The sequence below is a fragment of the Belonocnema kinseyi genome, chromosome 3, assembly GCF_010883055.1.
Source record: "Belonocnema kinseyi isolate 2016_QV_RU_SX_M_011 chromosome 3, B_treatae_v1, whole genome shotgun sequence".
NCBI classification, from domain to species: Eukaryota; Metazoa; Arthropoda; class Insecta; order Hymenoptera; family Cynipidae; genus Belonocnema; species Belonocnema kinseyi.
The window spans coordinates 5,255,260-5,273,846 of record NC_046659.1 but is presented as its reverse complement, the minus strand read 5'-3'; the positions used below and the strand labels follow the sequence as shown (position 1 = coordinate 5,273,846).

Below are 18,587 nucleotides of genomic sequence, written 5' to 3'. Positions count from 1 at the left end.
ACCCTGTTTAATATATCGAAAGGGTGACATTCCCTTCTCTTAAGTCCTTTCTTCGGAGAAAAAAAATAATATTCTTGAAACGTCAAATTTTGACGTTGTATTTGTTTAAATAATAAATTTCACAAAGTAAAGCTGGAAAATCGGGCCGAATTAAGTTCTGCAGAATTAATTCTGAGCACCTTCAAAAATAAAAACATCAAAATTGGTCAAGAATTGTAGGCTGTAGTGTATTATGAACAGTAAAATCCCTATTCCTCCCTCTACGCGGCGATTAATAACAATTTTTCTAAACAATCACGGATATTTTATATTGCTTTAGTTTTTGAACGTGTTTTTAAGATTAGATACGAAACAAACAGTTGGACTCTTATAGATTGTCATTTAATTCATATCATTTGTTAAGTATGGCCTTATAAACAATTAATTAAAAAATAATGTTTGGTCTGTCCCAGGTGCAATTGTACAGTTAAGATTTTCGATGTCTTAAAGTTATGTACCTTATGGGTTCATCATAATCTTTCTCTCTGTCACCACTCTAAAAATATCCTTCCTTTGTCTATAACAATTGTTATCAAATAAATCCTAGATGTACATAATCTGCTCCTTTCATTCGCATTCCTTGAATAAGATGCAGAGAAAACTGTAATCTCTCCTATATTTGATCCTAATGCTAAGAATTTGTTAATTACGGCCTTATAAACAATTAACTGCAAGATAGGGCAGGTCAAAGATTATGTTGCAGTTGATTGTTTCTAAAGCCGTAATAAAGAAATTGTTGAGTTAAAGGGAAATTTAAGAGAGAAAATAGTTTTTCATTGTGACTGATGCAAGCAGTAAAATTGGTGCTGGGACAGAAAAAACATTATTTTGCAGTTAATTGTTTATAAGACTATAGCTAAAAAGTAATTTGTAAAAATCTATAAGAGACCAAGTTTTTGTTTAATATCTCATTTTAAAAACACATTTAAATACAAAAGCTGTATGAAATATCCCAATTTGTTTATAAAAACTGTTATGAACCAAAAAACAATTGAGATTTTTGCAAAACAACAAAAGAATTTGTAATCAAGATAATTTCCCCAAGATTTCCTTACAAAAGATATAGCATCCACCGTGTACAATGTAAACGAAGTGTTTCGTTAAGAAGTTCAAAAAATTGCTCACGTAGTTGTTAAAAAAGGAGTGGAGCAAGTGACCTGGAAAATGATTTGAATTCTTTTCGAAAATTTTCGGTCCAATAGTTTCTGAGATATATAGCCAAAATATGTCAATTGTCGTGCAAATTCAATCTTTTATAACGCTCTAACTTGAAGAGGGGTCGTTGCATAAAAAATTTGTTAAGGCATAAAAGTATTCTTTCTAGATGAACTTTTTTAAAATATCTTTAGAATATTTCTGTTATAAAAAATAGTGTAATTGTTTAAAAAGGTTGTTGCACCAGATTTAAAAAAAGCAACCTTGATATTAATAATCAGGGGACTTTTACTGCGTCGAAACTTTAATGCATACAAAAGTGTTAATGGCTGCTGGATTATTAGTTAATCCTGCGAATAATTAATTAATTAATATTAATCATTTGTTATTGTAATAGGGTCACTGTTGTTAACAAATTACTTATTTGTACACTGTCGTTGTATTCATTTTCTTTTCCTTTCAATAAATTCTTCACCCCAGTGAAGCATAAGCAAAGGCATAGGTGCGAAAAATAAATTTGAAAAAAATTAAAGAATAAATCTAAAATTATGTAATCAATTTTGCACTATCTTTTTGTAATTATATATAATAAAAATTATATTAGTAGTTACTCCCATGGTTTTTTCAAATTTATTTTTTGAAAAAATACATTATATAATTTTAATAGACAAGTTTGGAATGTAATAATAAAATTTGGTATAATTACCAGTTTAATTTTTTTCTGGGATTGAAAATTATTTGAAAATCGATTGTCATTTCGAATAAGATCAATTAAGTTAATTTCAAAATTATGTTGCCTATGGTTGCCATGTTAAAATTTGCTGTAGAGACTACCATCGCCATCTGCGCTCCACGCTAGTAAACTAATGCTAACTTACAGTCGCTGCAGGGGGCTGGTTATTCCCAAAAGATGGTAGTTAGCGCCATCGATTCATTTTCGCAAAACAACAATCCTTGCACTCTGCTCAGTCCAAAAGGCAGCACGCTGACATATCGCCTTCAAAGGGGCCGGTACTGCATATTTCCACCGCACTACTCTATTATACCCTTGCAAGTAGCGACACCTACTTATCGCTTTGCGTACTTCGATCATCAAATCCATTGCCCGAATATTTCAAAAAGGGTCCATCATCATATTGCATCCATGTTGCATCAAGACTTCGTGCAATATCGCGGATATTGCAGGAGATATGGATGCAATATTGAGGCATTATTCTGTGCTAATAGTGTTCTATTGGATAGTGGTTTGTTTACCACTAACGTTCTTGATGTCTTACTGCTTCCATTGAGGGAAGTGATTCAAATTGTGGTCACTGCAGGTACAGGTGGAGGTGCTCACATCGTCGTGATCCATTCTACTGCTTACTGCTGGGCAGGATTCTAAGTTCGAGTAGGGTGGTTTAAAAACGCTTTTTTTTCTTAAGAGGACAAGGATCCCCCCATTTCATTCCAAATCCGAAAAAACAAATTCCTTAATTTATATTTTTTTATTCTTCGATTTTAGCAAGTGGCGGTTTTGAGTTGAAGTTTCCCATGTAAGTGCATGGGGGAAAAGTCACTATTTTGAGTTTTTGGAATAATTTTTTAAGGTTAAAAAAGTGTGACGGGAAAGTATGGGGGCTGGTTGAGAATTATCCAACGAAGAATTTCGAATCACGAAACATGGAAACTACCCTTAAAACCAACTGTCAATTCTTCATGAAATCGACCTTTTGAGTACTGGATTCTCGTATTATTTTGAATTAGAATTATTACTATTGGTCTAGTCGCATACTTATTATCATTGGTTAATTAATTATTAATTATTTAAATAAATGAAATTTGTTCAAATATGATTTTTTTCGAAATTCCCCCCCCCCAACCTTAAAATTATTACTATTAGTTCAGTGGAATGTTTAATGACATTGGTCTATTAATTTGTAATTGTTTAAGCAAATGTAATTTGTTTGAATAATTCTTTTTTTCTTTTTAATTCGTTCTTTCCCTGATAATTATCACTATAATTCTACTTCTATAATTCTAGTCTAGTGGAATATTTATCAGTAATAATTAATTAATAATTAATAATTAATTTAGTAATGATTAATTTATCAGTTATATTTAAGTAATAATTTTTATTTTTAAAACAATTTTAAAGTCAATCAAACAATGTTCATAACTATTCCACTGAGAAAATATTAATGATTTTTATTTTTTAAATATTGAAACAAATTCCATTTGTTTGAACAATTGAAAATTAACAAACTAATGTTAATAAATATTCCACTAGACCAATAGTAATAATTTTTAAGGAAAAAAGAATTTTTGAAAAATATTGTTTCAACAAATTGCATTTGTTCAAACACTAAAGGGTCGATTGCATGAATAATTGACATTGTTGTTTTAAGGGTAGTTTGCAGTAGCAATTTAATTTGCAGGGTAGTTTGCAGTGGCAATTTAAATGCTAGGTTTTATTTCAATAGAAGATTTAATGTTTTTTAAATGATAGGTAAAGTTATATGCAGCTAAAAATAAGTATGGAAGAATAACGGCGATGAATTAAATAAAATTTTTTATGTTTTGATAACTAGAAACAAGCACATTCCAAACCAGCTGATTCACCTCCAAGTTCTGTATTCACCAGGTTGGGTGTTTCTTATTTTGTATCGCTTTTTCAACAAAATAATTTTCTTAGTGCACAGGAGGTAAGTGTTTTTGACATTCGTAACAATGATATTATGTCTTTGCAAAGAATAGTCTGTATAAGTTTTACGACAAGTCTTAATGAAAGCGTAGCCAGCACGTTATATGTAATTTATAGGTTATGGAGGCTACGCTTTCATAAATGCGTGCCTTAAGACGTATACAGGCTATTCTCTGCAAAGGCATAATATTATTATGTTAAAAAATATCAAAAACACTCACCTCCTGAGCACAAAAATATTATTTTGTTGAAAATCGATACAAAATAGGAAACATCTAAATTAATGAAAGCAGAACTCAGATGGATAAATGAGCTGATTTGGCATGTGCTTTTTTCTTTTCATCAAAACATCGAAAAATGTATTTAATTCATCGCCGTTATTCTTCTATAATTATCTTTAGCTGCATACATTTGCCTATCATTAAAAAAATTTTCTTATAAAATAAAATCCAACATTCAAATTACCGCTATTTGGAGATTTTTCCGTTGATGTAAAAATCTCGATTTTCACAACTGATGACTTGCGCATGTCCGCAACTTGCAGATCTGCAATCGTGTGAAAGAGCCCTTAAAAAATCAAAATAGTGTTCCTAAAAATCTGAAAAAATTCATATGGTTCTTGCTTGAACCTTCTACTTAACAGTACAATAGACCTTTTCATATCAGATGTGACGTCCAACTCGGATGTCGACAATTTATATTTTAATTTTGATAGTCCATAAGGAAGAATTTTATATTATCTATGTCACGGTAAGTTTTACATGCTGTTAATTCCTTTTCGATATTGTTCACTATTCAAGTTTGTTGCTGTCGTAGAACATAAGTTGTTCCCCTGGAAATAAATACAAAGAAAAAAGGGTTCACACAAATAAATCACTTGTTAATTTCACTTTTTAGAACACTGGTTGTATTTCGCTTGCAAATGTTAGGTTGCAATGAATTAATTTCGACGAGTCGCAATTTCACATGTTATCCATATTTTGAGTCACACACTCACAGTGTTTAAACGACGAACCGAAATTAGTTTTATTATATAATATTGTTTTTTATATTTTCGATATTGAGATTTTAAAGATCACAATAATAATTTTAGAAATAAGAATGTGAGTTAAACTCAAGAAAGTTTTGCGGAGTTCCGAAATCGATTTTTTGTCCGAAAGAAAAATCTGGATCTGACGAAAAAACGGCGCGGAGCTGGTTTTATACGGCTAGGCTACGCCTAGGAAAAATTGGGTTAGCCAATCATGGATTCTAAAACTGAATTTAGTACCGAACTGTATTAGTACAGTATTAGCATTAGTACAGAACTGTATGAGAGGGGATAATAGTGCATAATAGAAGAGTTTCCAGGAAAAAACGATAAAAATCTTATTTGGACCACCTCTTGTCAAGTGAATTTTAAAGGGCAATTGGGCAGGCAATTTTGGCTTGACGTTTGGCTTTGAGATGTCGATTAGTTGGGGCGTAAGTGGAGACGTTACCTAAGTCATAAATATTGAAATATGAGCACTGGGGTCAGTTATCTGGTGACTCGATTTTCTGCTGTTAACTACATGTGTTTTGTAGACAATAGGACCTTTTTCTGTTCCTTCGACTTATGAGAAAGGGCCTGAGACGTTCATAAATAATGCCATAAAAAAAGGGTTCAAGTTACGTTTTATAGCTTAGGGTCTTGGGAAAATGGTCTTTTCAACTTTATGTGTTTGTATTCTAATATCTTCAGAGTCCTGCGATTTAGATTTTTTGAAGTGTTTACTTAAAGAGATCGAAAAAAAAGGAAAAGGAAAGGGGCAATTTACAATTTTGGGAATTTGGCTTCTAGGTTTTCACACATCTGGAAATTTATTTCTTGGGAATTTGATTTTAATGCCTGTTCTAAATTTTGGTAAAAGGGTTTGCTTTTTATGTAGGCATAAAGTGTCTTTGCGAACATAAAGATTTATGTTAATGGGATCCTCTTTTGCTTTCTTTTCTAATTTATGTTCTATTTGTTTAATTTATTCATTGTGTTTTCACTTTACTATTTTCATACCGCTATTTTGTATTTTTAGGGTTTTGGGTTTTATTTCCAATCCTACGCGATCGGCTTGATTTGAATATTCCGCTTTTATTTCCTTATCGGTTCTGATTCTCAAGATTTTAATTTCAATTTAGCGCTTTTAGAATTTTTAAATATTACCGGTAACGTAAGTTCCTATTTGACTTGAGCATGTATGCCTAAAGCCGCTAGATGGCGCATGCATTTACTTAGTAGGCTTTAGCCCTACGTCATAAAGAAAACGAAATTGCACAAGCGCTAAAGATATATAGCACTTCCATGTGAGTTTCGGTCAATTTTGACTGAAACTTATGTGGGAATAGTAAACATTGACGAAAAAAAAACTATTTTGAACAATTGGAAGTTAAAAAACTTCCCAAAAAAAGAAATGTCTAATAGACCAGGTGAAAATCCATGGAAAAAAAAGGTTGACGCGCACAGGAGGTGCTGTTTTGGAAAGTGTAAAAGTGATAGTCGGTCCAAGTCCTACTTGGAATGTACTTATTATTTTATTATATTTCCAAAACCCTGTTTAATATATCGAAAGGGTGACATTCCCTATTGTTCACTTAAAAAGCATATTAAAAATTGCGCGAAATGCTTTAAAAGTGATATGTGGGTGAGGTTTTTTGCACGCAGAGACGAGTATTTTTCAAGCATGAAGGATGTAAACAAGGATACTTATATTTGCTCATTGCATTCTATTAATGTTAACTTATTTTAATTGCAAATAGTTTATGGCTATTCAATCAGATGTTTAAAGTTCTTTAAATACTAATGTTCTCTCATTGAAACAGTTAATATTGAAAATTAAAATCTGCATGTGCCTTCTTAAATTTCGAGCATGAGATTAAAATCGTCCTTCGAAATGAAGTATTTTTCGATTATTTATACTCGAACTGCAGTTTATTAAAAAAAGTCATGACATTATTTACACCTATTTACAGTTGTTCAACTCAACACGTTTTTTTTTATCAAAAATGTTCAAATTCATACCCTGTGGATTATTAATTCTTTCAAGTCTTCCAAACCTGTATTTTAAAATTCTTTACATTGCAAATTCACGCTTTAAAATAAATTATTATATAATATTATATATTATATAATAATAATAAACATTTTTTTAAATTCTTCATTCAGCTTACTGTAAATTATCGTGTTATACGACATTCGTTATATTTTAAGTGATTAGATGTATTTTTTCCCCTCAAAATTGGTAAAATTCCTAGTCAAAAAATGAATTTACTGACATATTTCTCGTCTGTTACAAAAAATTCCTACCTTCCCCGACAAGCGGTCACTCTGATTTAAAAAGTACTATATAAAAACGTGAATAAAAAAATAGTTTCACTTCTTTCAGTTTCACGTATTTATTACAAACAATTATTTCATTTCATTTTCATTGATTCATTTCATTTTCTATTCATATTTCCTTTATTGTACGAATTTTCAGAGAAAAATGTTCAAACTAAAAAAATCGCATTTGCATTTATTTCAGTAATTTGAAAGCTAGGTGAATTTCAAATCTAACAACCCACTTATAATGATAGATGTCAATTAATTTTCAACTGCATTTCTTTAAAAATGCTTTATCAACCTTTTTTATATTTTTTAATTATTACAATCATTTCACTCTTATTCAACACACTATTTTTTCACTGTTGAAACCTTACACTATAAGCAGTTTAAACATAACCTGCATTCCACATACCGCTTAATAAGGTACTGCTTTTTTCCTTTGGTACATTGTTTTCTGCAATTTAACCACCTTTTTAATTGACAAATGGTATTTTTTTCCACCTTTTTATGCAATAATTCAGCACCTGGCACATTATTTTTATTCACTTTTACATTAAAATTAGGTACGATAGTGTACATTTTACCAAAAATATAACCGAAATTTCTAAATGCCACACAGTTTTCCATTCTCCCAAAGAGAACGCGTTTTCAATATATTTAATTCCTTCAAATTGTACCGGTGACGCACCTCACAGAGGTATTTTTTATTCCTCAGAAGTGGTCATATTTTGATTTTATTTAATTCCTTCTAGTAAGTTCACAAAATATGTGTAATACGTTGTTTTAATTCCTTCATGCGGAATGTAAATTCTGAAATTTTGATTTTCACCAATTCAACTCTGCCTCTCTAGAGTTAAAGTGATTTAAATTCACACATTTACATAGATTTCTTTGTTGCATTTTTAAGACGTTTAAATAAATTATTGAAATATAAATAAATATAAATTTGAATATTTTTCGAATTTATAAGTTATAAAAGGATTTAATAATGAAAAATAGGTATATAAATGCTTTCGTTAAATTTTACTAAGTCGATTGAGAGGAATAGGATTTGCACTTTTTCTGTTCCCATTGGGGGATTTTAGACGGAGGAAAAATCGCGTATTCACAGGATTAAAAATTCTTAATTTTTCTGAATTTAACGCTTGTTAGCAGCAATATGTGTTTTTTAGAACAAGAAGTTCACTGATTTACTTGCAATTATTTGATTTGTTAATGAAGTTTAATATAATTCCGCGACATTCATTTTTGCTTTAATAACTTTTATTTGTGCACGGCTCCGCACGGCTACCCTCTCAAGATGCAGAATAAATTATTATGCAACACTAAACATTTATATGTAAGTTTGGAAAAAACATCTCAAATATTGGCGCGTACAAATTTTCATAGAAATACATTGTAAATAATCTCGACTCGAGAAAAGTCCAAATGTCAAGCAATTTCGAGTGCCCCTAGCACTTGGATGGGTGACCATCTACGACGTACGACCGGGTAGTGTACTCGACTTTTGAAAACCCGGCTAAACTCGGGAGGTGGTTTTCTGTAGTTTTCATCTCATCTGGCCAAATATTTAGGCAACTGAGAGTAATTCGAATAATTTCGTTAGTAGTCGCATTGTCATCAAATTCTACTAAAATTCATACAGACTATTATGAAATTACTGTAAGAAATTAAAACCAAGAAATGATTACTGAAACTAATGAAAATAAAAGTTTTTTCCAACCTTATGTTTTAATTTATTTTTCAATTCTTATTAAATATATAGTGCATACATTTTCTTATAAAAACTAATTTGTTTAAAATGTTCAAATGGTTCCAAATCTAAAAAACAGTCAAGTTCTGAATTTGTTTATGAAATTTATTTAAAAATAAATAATTATTGTAAATCTGCAAAGTGTCGTAGTAAAAAGTGATTGGAAATACATTCTTTGTTGATTCCGTAAACAAATTAGGCCTGTTCTTCAAAAACTGCCCAAATTCTTAATTTGCTCATAAAAGTAGCTTAAATAATAAATCATGAAAATTTAATTATTATAATTAATCGGAAAGATGTTCTTAGTTGAATTTGTAAAAAAAACTGACCCTTTGCTTTTTTGAATATACACATTCTGAATCTTTTATAAAAGTTCTTTAAATAATTAATAATCCTTGCAAATTTAACAAATAACTTAGGAAAGATTCATTGCAAAGTAATCTTAGTTAACTTCGTAAAAAATTGTGTTTATTAATTGAAAATACCCTTACTCTCAATATGTTAATGAATATTTTTTAAATGAATAATAATCATTATAAATTTACAAGGTGTGGTAGGAAATGATCATCGAAGGACATTCTTAGTTCATTCCGTAAACAAATTCTGCGTCTCTTAATTAATTTTAAAATTAATTTTTTAATTGAAATTGTTTCAGTCATTAATAGTTCTTGGAAATTTACAAACCAACATTAAAAAGAGTCATCGAATGCACCTTCCTAGTTGATTTCGAAAACAAATTTACTCTTAGGCTAAAGGCCAAACTCTTAATTTTTAATTAAAATTGTTATAACAATTAATAGTTCTTGTAAATTTACAAAGATACGTCGACAAGAGTCATCCGATAGATATTCTTCGTTGGCTCCATAAAAAAGTGACTCTTAGGATAAAAGCCAAACTTTAAATTTTTGAAGTAAAACTCTTTAAATAATGAATAGTTGTTGTAAATTTGCAAATCAACATAGAAAGAAGTTATTAGATAGACATTCTTAGTTGAGTCCGCGAACACATTGACACTCAAAAAAGGGCACTTTTAATTTTGTAATTAAAATTGTTTACATAATGAATATATCTCGTGAACTTGCAAAGCACCATAGAAAAGAGTCATCTGATAGACATTCTTAGTTGACTCCGTTGAAAAATTGACTCGTATGAAAACGGTTAAACTCTTGCTTTTAAATTGAAATTCTTAAAATAATTAACAGTTCTTGTAAATTTACAAAGCAACATAGAAAAGAGTCATCCGATAGACATTCTTAGTTGACTCCATAAAAAGTGACTCGTAGGTTAAAGGCCAAACTCTTAATTTCTTAATTAAAATTGTTTAAATAATTAATAGTTCTTGTAAATTTGAGAAGCAACATAGAAAAGAGTCATCTAAAAGACATTTTTAGTTCACTCCGTAAATAAATTCACTCGTAGAAAAAAGGTTAAAATTTTAATTTTGTTATTGAAATTCTTTAAATAATTAATAGTTCTTGCGAAGTTACAAAGCAACATAGAAAAGAGTCATCTAATAGACATTCTCAGTTGACTGTGTTAAAAAATTGACTCGTATCAAAATGGTGAAACTCTTGCTTTTAAATTGAAATTCTTTAAATAATTAACAGTTCTTGTAAATTTACAAAGCTATATTAAAAAGAGTCATCGGATAGACATTCTTAGTTGACTCAAAAATAACACTGACTCTTAGAAAAAGGTCACTTTTAGATTTTAATTAAAATTGTTTGCATAACTAATAGTTTATGTAAATTTGCATAGCAAAATAGAAAAGAGTCATCGGATAGACATTCTTAGTTGACTCCGCAAACAAACTGGCTCGTTGAAAAAGGTCAGTTTTAGTTTTATAATTAAAATTGTTGAAATAATTAATAGTTTATGTAAATTTGCAAAGCAATATAGAAATGAGTCATCGTATAGACATTCTTAGTTAACTTGGTAAACAAACTTACTTGTAGAAAAAAGGGCAAACTCTTAATTTTTCAATAAAAATTGTTTCATTAATTATTAGTTCTTGTAGATTTACAAAGAAACATAGAAAAGAGTCATTGTATAGACATTCTTACTTGGCTTCGTAAAAAAATTAACTCGCAGAAAAAAGAAAAACTCTTATCTTTAAATTGAAATTATTAAAATGAATAATAGTTCTTGTAAATGTGCAAAGCAACACAGAAAAAAGCCATCCGATGGACATTATTAGCTGACTTCATAAAAAAATGGAATTTGTAAAAAAAAGGCCAAAGTCTGAATTTTTTATTTCAAATTCTTCAAATATTTAATAGTTCCTGTAAATTTGCAAAGCAACATAGAAAAGAGTCATCATGTAGACATTCTTAGTTGATTTTGAAAACAAATTGACTCGTAGGATAAAGGCCAAACTTTTAATTTTTCAATTGAAATGGTTTAAATAATTAATATTTCTTGTAAATTTAAAAAGCAGCATAAAAAAGAGTCATTGTAAAAACATTCGTAGTCGACTCCGTCAAAAGATTTACTCGTATTAAAACGGTTAAACTTTTAGTTTTTAAATTTAAATACTGTAAATAATTAATAATTCTTGTAAATTTTCAAAGAAAAATAGAAAGCAGTCATCGGTTAGCTTGGGCGAACGCAAGGTAGACGCAGGGAGAATTCGGGGCGGAAGAATCGTGAGGTGGGGTGGCGAGTCAGTTCTAAACTAAAGTGAAGTGGCCTAAAGTGACAAACAAGTGTTATCTAAGGTTTCTGTTCATGGGAAATATGTAAAAATTCGCAAGGAAAAGTGGGCATCATCTCCCTAGGTTAGGTTCAATATCACAAAGATGAGCGGGATAAATTTGGACAATTCGGAAGTTAATTCTGGCCAGCACAATAAGAGGGCAACACCGGTCGAGGTAACAGAGTTGGAGTATAAAATTCAGGTGGAAACGTCGACAACAAGAAGAAAAAGGCAAGAGAGAGGCCGAAAAAAGAAGGAAACGAGGAAAATAGCCTTAGTGTAAAATGCATGGAGTATTTTGTTAGGAAAGCGGGAAACAAGGATGGAACGAATTGGAGAGGATTGACAGAAGAAGCATTTCGTAAAAACAGCAAGCTAACTCATTCGCCGATTCGGAGAAAAGAGGAAGGGGTGCTGGACGATTTCGAGAACGAGATGTCATCAGAGCCAAAAGATACAGGGGGTACAAATTCAGAAGAAAATTGTGAATCTAGTGAAAAGGGCACATCGAAACAGCGGGGGGAAGAAAAAGAGCATACGGACGCTAAAGCAGAAGACGGGGGGAAAAGAAAATCTTCCGAAAATGAAATTAAGATTTTAAACGAAGAAAGTAATGACCCACTTAGTACAAATAGAGAATTCACCTTAAAATCGCTAGAGTCGGTGATTCAAAAATCAATTGATAGCTGGTGGGAAAAGAAGGGAAAACTGGAGAGCTTTCAAGTACGAAATAAGTGCGAGAAACAGTCAAATAAGATTCAGAGAATGATAGTAGAGAGTGAGGAAAAGGACGGAGTTATATTTGCGGCAAAGGAGAGAGAGAGATTGAATGGTTGCAAGAAATTGCAAACTTAAAACATCAATTAAGGATTAGTGAAGCAAGGGTGGCAGAATTGGAGAAAATAGCGATACAATCAATAGAAAATCGGTTGTTGCAGAGGGGAGAAGATGAGACGAATAGTGAGAGAGTAGCTGAACCAAAAGAAAAGGAAGATGCACTTCGCAGGGATGAACAGGAGACAGGAAGCGAAGAAGTTACTCAGAACCAACAGGAAGAAAATGAAATAATGGAACACCCAAGTTGGCTTGGGGATAATGAATTAAGTTACGAGCTAGAAGAAAGAAAAAATAGGAAAAACTGGATGGTAGTGAGGGGCTTCAGAGCAGTAGGAATAAGAAGACTAAAGAAGGAAATACAAGAAGTGCTTCTGGATATGACGGGTGAACAAATTTTTATTGAAGGTATAAGAGTGATAGGTAGGGGCATACTAATTAAAATGGAGTCCTGGATAGCCGAACGAAGATTAATGGAAAAGAAGAGCAGACTGCAGGGAACGAAAATAATGATAGAAGATGATCTGACGCCGAGAGAAATAGAAGTCCAAAAGTGGATAGATAACGAGGTGAGAAGGGGCAAGAAGAAAGGAGAATTTGCCAATGGAAGTTACATGAGGTGGACAGTAGGGAATCGAGAATTTGTTGGGAACGAAGAGGAACGAGTGGTGGAAGAAAAGCCCTCTCAGAATGGACCAGGTTCTCAAAAAAAATGGAGAGCCTGGGGAGAATAATTTCAGAATGATTAAGGGAATTACATGGAACATAGCAGGAGGTAACAAATTGCTGGATACGTCGGATTTTTGGGAGAAATATGATCTAGTAATACTTCAGGAAACCTGGATGGAGGACAGCAATCTACAGGAGTTTAAGAACAAGCTTAATAAAACTTTTACTGGAGCGGAAAACCAGCAGAAAGAGTCAAAAAAAGAGGTAGAGCCAGTGGAGGTCATCTAATAGGAGTGAAAATAGATATAAGCGAGTGTGTGAGTATTAAAGAATGGAAGTTTCGTATGAGTGTTAAAAGTAAAAATGTAAAGGCAGTAGGAAAAGATATATTGTTTGTTACCGTATATAATAATGTAGGAATGTCTAAACTAAAGAGTAAATTAATAAAAATTATAGAAGAAGCTCAAACTAGAGGGGAATATATAGTTATACTGGGGGACCTGAATGCTAGAGAGGGGGAAGAGTGTGGAGATGTAGAATATAGCGCGGGGGAATTAAATAGAGGCTACTCAAATGAGAGAAATTCGGAAGACAAAGTATTAAATGCGGAAGGAAAAAAACTACTAGGTATGTGTGAGGACTTTGGTTTAAGGATATTAAATGGTAGAACTAAGGGTGATTTAGGAGGTAAATGGACGCATATCTGCGGAGACGGAGGCTCAGTGCTAGATTATGTTATAGTCTCGGAGAACGAAGAGGTTTGTCCAATTAAAGAAATTAAAATCCAAGCGAGGATAGAATCCGATCAACTACCCGGGGAATTTAAAATAGAAGTGGATGGGCCAAAAGGTTTCGAAGTTCTGATCGAGGGAGAGGTGGTGGGAGGGAGGGAAAAGTTAGTATGGAATAGCGAAAAAGGGGAATTATTCAAAGAAAAAATGAAAGAATTGTGGACAAACTATCATGTACGAGATAATAAAGGGGAACAATGGGAAGATAGATGGGATAAATTTAAGGATAGCATTTGGCTAGCTGTAAAGGCAACAGGTTTAGTAGTCAAAGATTGAGAATAATTTCGCTAAGGGCATTAGGATGAAACAAGAACAAGAGATCCAAATGGATTGGGTGAAGATAGAAGAATCTTCTTACTGTCATTTGTACAGGATGTGGAAAAAGGAACTGGGGAGAGAGGAGTACTAGCGTGATAAAAAAGTAGGATATAAGGACAAGAACCAATGGGCTAGGCTGAGATGTGGTAATGTAGGTAGAGCAGGAAACAAGGGTTTCAAAGAAACAGGATGCAGGCTATGTGGAGAGGAAGAGAAGAACATGGAACACATTTGGAGGTGCAGGAAAGCTTAAGGAAAAAATTGAAAAGAAATGGGTTGATGAAGTAGAGAAATGGGTGGGAGATAGGTATGGACCCAATTTAATAGAAAAGTTATGTAACACTTTGTCGGGGAAACTGAATACTGGTCTCTGCAGATATGCGAGCCAATTTGAGAAATTTTCCGAAGAAGAAGTAAGTGAGGAGGTAGTAGAAGAGGAGATTGTAAGCGACGATGGTATGAGTAATGTATGATGGTATGAGCATGTGATATGTAACTTTTTGTTAACGAAGCAGAACAAAAGTATCAAAGTATAAGTATATATAAGTATTAGTGAGAAGGTATAAATGTAGTATACTAAAAGTCCAAGGAGGATGTACATCGAGAAATAAATATTCTATATTCATTCTTTATAGAAAGCAGTCATCGGATAGACATTCTTGGTTGACTCCGCAAATGCATTGGCTCTTAAGAAAAGAGCACTTTAAATTTTTTAATTAAAACTGTTTAAACAATTAATGCATCTTGTAAAATTGCGAAGCAGCATACGAAAAGATTATCGTATAGACATTCTTACTTGGATTCGTAATAAAATTGACTTGTAGAGAAAAGGGCAAACACCTAATTTTTTAATTTTTTAATTTTAATTTTTAATTAAATTTTTTAATTAAAATTGTTTCGCTGTCTTTACGATATCGTCGAATAAAAACTCTTCGTTGGACTCCACAAACAAACTGGCTCTTAGAAAAAAGGTCAATTTTAGTTTTTTTCATAAAAATTGTTTAAATAATTAGCAGTTTATGTAAATTTGTATAGCAAAATAGAAAATAGTTATCGAGTATACATTCTTAGTTAACTTGGTGGACAAACTTACTTGTAGAAAAAAGGGCAAACTCTTAATTTTTCAATAAAAATTGTTCCAATTTCCAATAAGATTTACAAAGAAACGTAGAAAAGAGTCATTGGATAGACATTCTTAGTCTCAATTTTTAAATTAAATTGTTTAACCAATTAATGTTTCTTGTAAATTTACAAAGCAACATAATAAATTGAACGCATTCTTTAAAAAATAGCCATTTATGAAAATTGTTTAAGTAATTACAATGTTTGAAGATTAAATAAATGTTTAAAAAAACAAATATGAGTTCCACTCGAAATCGGTACGATCGCTAGCAATTTTTACATCCATAATGTAAACAGATCCCTCGAACATAACTAGACTCGACTTGTATCCCTAGCATTTACCGCCGCCAAACGGATTACTCGGGGAGCGCACTTCGGTGGAAATGCCTTGGTTTGATAAGGGTGCTTTCATGCCTCTGCAACATGGACATAGGAAACACGGGACTAGGCATGTCATTGCGGGGTTGATGCAATAAGGGGGAGGTCCGCCATCTTTTGATGTGCCGCGACAAACATGGCAGCGCCCACACATTTATATTTTCATGCACAGTTTGTCAGCAAAAATGCTCGTGCGCATCATCAAGTGGCACATCGTAAGATGGCGGCTCTCCCCACTCATGGAATTCTCCCCCCTCCCTTGGATTCAACCCTGCTCGCCTAAGTTGAGGTGCCATGGCTAGCCCCGTGTTTCCTATGTCCATACCTCTGCAAACAGGCAGCCTGCATGCAGAAAACCCATAAAAATGAGAGAGATAGAGAATGGTCTATCTCTTTCACTCTTATGGGGTTTCTGCATGCAGGCTGCCTGCTTGCAGAAGCATGAAATCACCCAATACGCAGCTCTCTAGATCGCATTTTATTGCGCATTCGTTGGCTACAATAAAAGATTCCGTTGATCTCGATTCTAAAGAATAGGCAGCGCGTTTAAATCCGACCAATAGGTGAAGAGATAATGTGGCTTTAGACTTCGAGATTATATCGCAACCTCTTTTTTATGATAGGATTATTGTTGATATAAATAACAATAAACAAATAAACTCATAGAAAAAAAAGTTTTTTCAAAAATTCATCACCCCGAGACAAATGAATGAAATTAAACGGTTCAAAAACGATATTAAAGGGGCAGAGTGTGCCTTTCAATAAAAAAATGTTGCAACAAATTTTGACGGAATTGAAACCCTTAATTTTCAACATGAACTCATGCATTATTTTAGGTGTAAATGTAGGAGGTTTTAATAGAAATATACACATTGTTGTATGCAAAACAATTTATTTAGTAACAAAAAGTTTTTTTTTTCTAAGTATGTACACAGAGGACCATGATTTTTCTTATTCAAATAATATAAAGTGAAATCGTAAGGTAAATGAACCTGTTATCGTTTGTGCTTCCATTATCATTCTAACTTGATTGAAATGTAATAGATAATGAATTTTTATACTTTGACTTATAAGGAGTAATAAGTGCATTCACCTTACTCTCGCCTATACAGAAAAAAAAAGAAAAATAGTAAGCTTACCTCAAGTGTCACCTGTCGAAATACATACGTAAGCCGCAGGGGGGGGGGTGTTCAAATCGACCCAAACTACACTTTGACTGCACCCTATAGCTGATTGAAGGGTACAAGTGACTCGAAACTATGCGTGTGGCTTCTATCCTGTGGAAAGGGGAGATGGGGGTAAATCAAAGAAAATTTTTTTTCTTCTAAAGTCAGAAAATAACGTTTTTTGTATGAAATTAATCACTTTTTTTCAACTGATACTCCAAAATTCTAATTTAGGATTAATCAATTACTTTAGATGCATTTTTCATTAATTTTTTCTCATAAATATTAAATCTGAATATTTATATCATTCAAAATCAGCGCGCTAACAGTGACTAATCGGGTTGCCGGCGCGACGCAAGCGCAGTTTAAAAAGTTCCCAAGATTAGGGACACTGCGTGGCCGTGTCGCAAACCATGAGCTAAGAATACACGGTCAAGCCATCAGCTCCCCCAATTTCGTCTCCATTCGCACTCCACCACTTTTAGCCATCTTGGTTACCATAGCAACCGTTAGCATCTCGGTCTTCACTTAAAAGATTTGAAGTCATGAATAATGGCTACATTGTAAATCAATGTCAATACCTGTGAAAGTTCTCAATATTCAAATAAGGTGCAAGAAGCGGAAACTGCTGACGCTATCCGTGTGTGAAAGCGCGTCGTGTGAAGATTAACTTTGTGAAAATTGTAGTGGTGTACCCTGAGAGGGTTCTTTTGTTCTCATTTAGTGCTTATGTACATACGAAATATAAAAACGGATATTATAATACAGGATATGATATCCATATTTTGCATTTATTTATTTCTGCTTTCAGCCCGAAAACAATATTCTTTTTTCTCCTTAGGTGGATGATACTTCATTTCATTCGCGTTAAAAGGTACAATTCCTCAGGTGCCTTGAGAGGTTATGTTATCCATATTTCTAAGTATTTATTCTATATTACAAGTTACATAATATATATTTGTTTATACTTTAGATGACGCATCTCAAAAATTTCATTATTTTTAAACTAATTTGATTTATTTATAAACTATATAATTTCTTTATCTTTTACTTACAATCTTCGATCATTGCATTTCCTTCCTTTCAAATATACTTCATTCTCGCGCGCTCACTTATCCAATATGGTTAAAAGTGGTGGAATTGCTCCTTATTGGTTTACTTTTTTTAGTTGCGTGTGGCTAAACCGTGTATTCTTAGATCATGCCGCAAACTGCCAATTTGTACACATGTATATGTCGTGTGGAAAATGCAACGTTCCTGAGGTTAAAGGTAAAAGGCATGAAGAAAACTTAGAAAAATGTATCGGCTTAACATTAATAGACTGTAAGAAAATAGCTATGCCTATTAGCGTAAAGATGAAATCTGAAATATAGCTACATGAATTTAATTGAAGTAAAATATGGGCATTTCGTTTTTTAGTGTATCTTCAACGAATGAGTTTTGATAATAATGTATTTAATTTTTATTTTTTACTTACATCACTATCAAGAGTTAGATTTTGAGAAAAAATAACCTGTCACGTCAACGTTTTTCTAAGCAAAAATTAATAATTCAGATAGCTAATGCACAGCACGACAGAAGGCTGTCAGTATTCTCTTACTGACAGAAATATTTCGAGATCTTTTCTAACTCCAAGAGGGAGTTGAA

General features: G+C 32.4%; 1 protein-coding gene across 4 annotated transcripts in view; it reads left to right on the top strand.

Annotated features, from left to right (window-relative positions):
* The window catches only part of LOC117168834 (protein arginine N-methyltransferase 7), a 228,998-nt gene that overhangs the window by 111,750 nt on the left and 98,661 nt on the right, over positions 1–18,587 (top strand). The window contains exon 1 of one of the 4 annotated variants that reach the window (XM_033354685.1): positions 18,123–18,209. The exons of 2 other annotated variants lie outside the window; for them this stretch is intronic. In XM_033354685.1, the coding sequence (XP_033210576.1) occupies positions 18,141–18,209 (69 nt within the window). In that variant the 5' untranslated portion in view covers positions 18,123–18,140. Of the gene's footprint in view, positions 1–18,122; positions 18,264–18,587 lie in introns of those variants that run through there. One more of the 4 variants, XM_033354686.1, reaches the window with a different exon arrangement.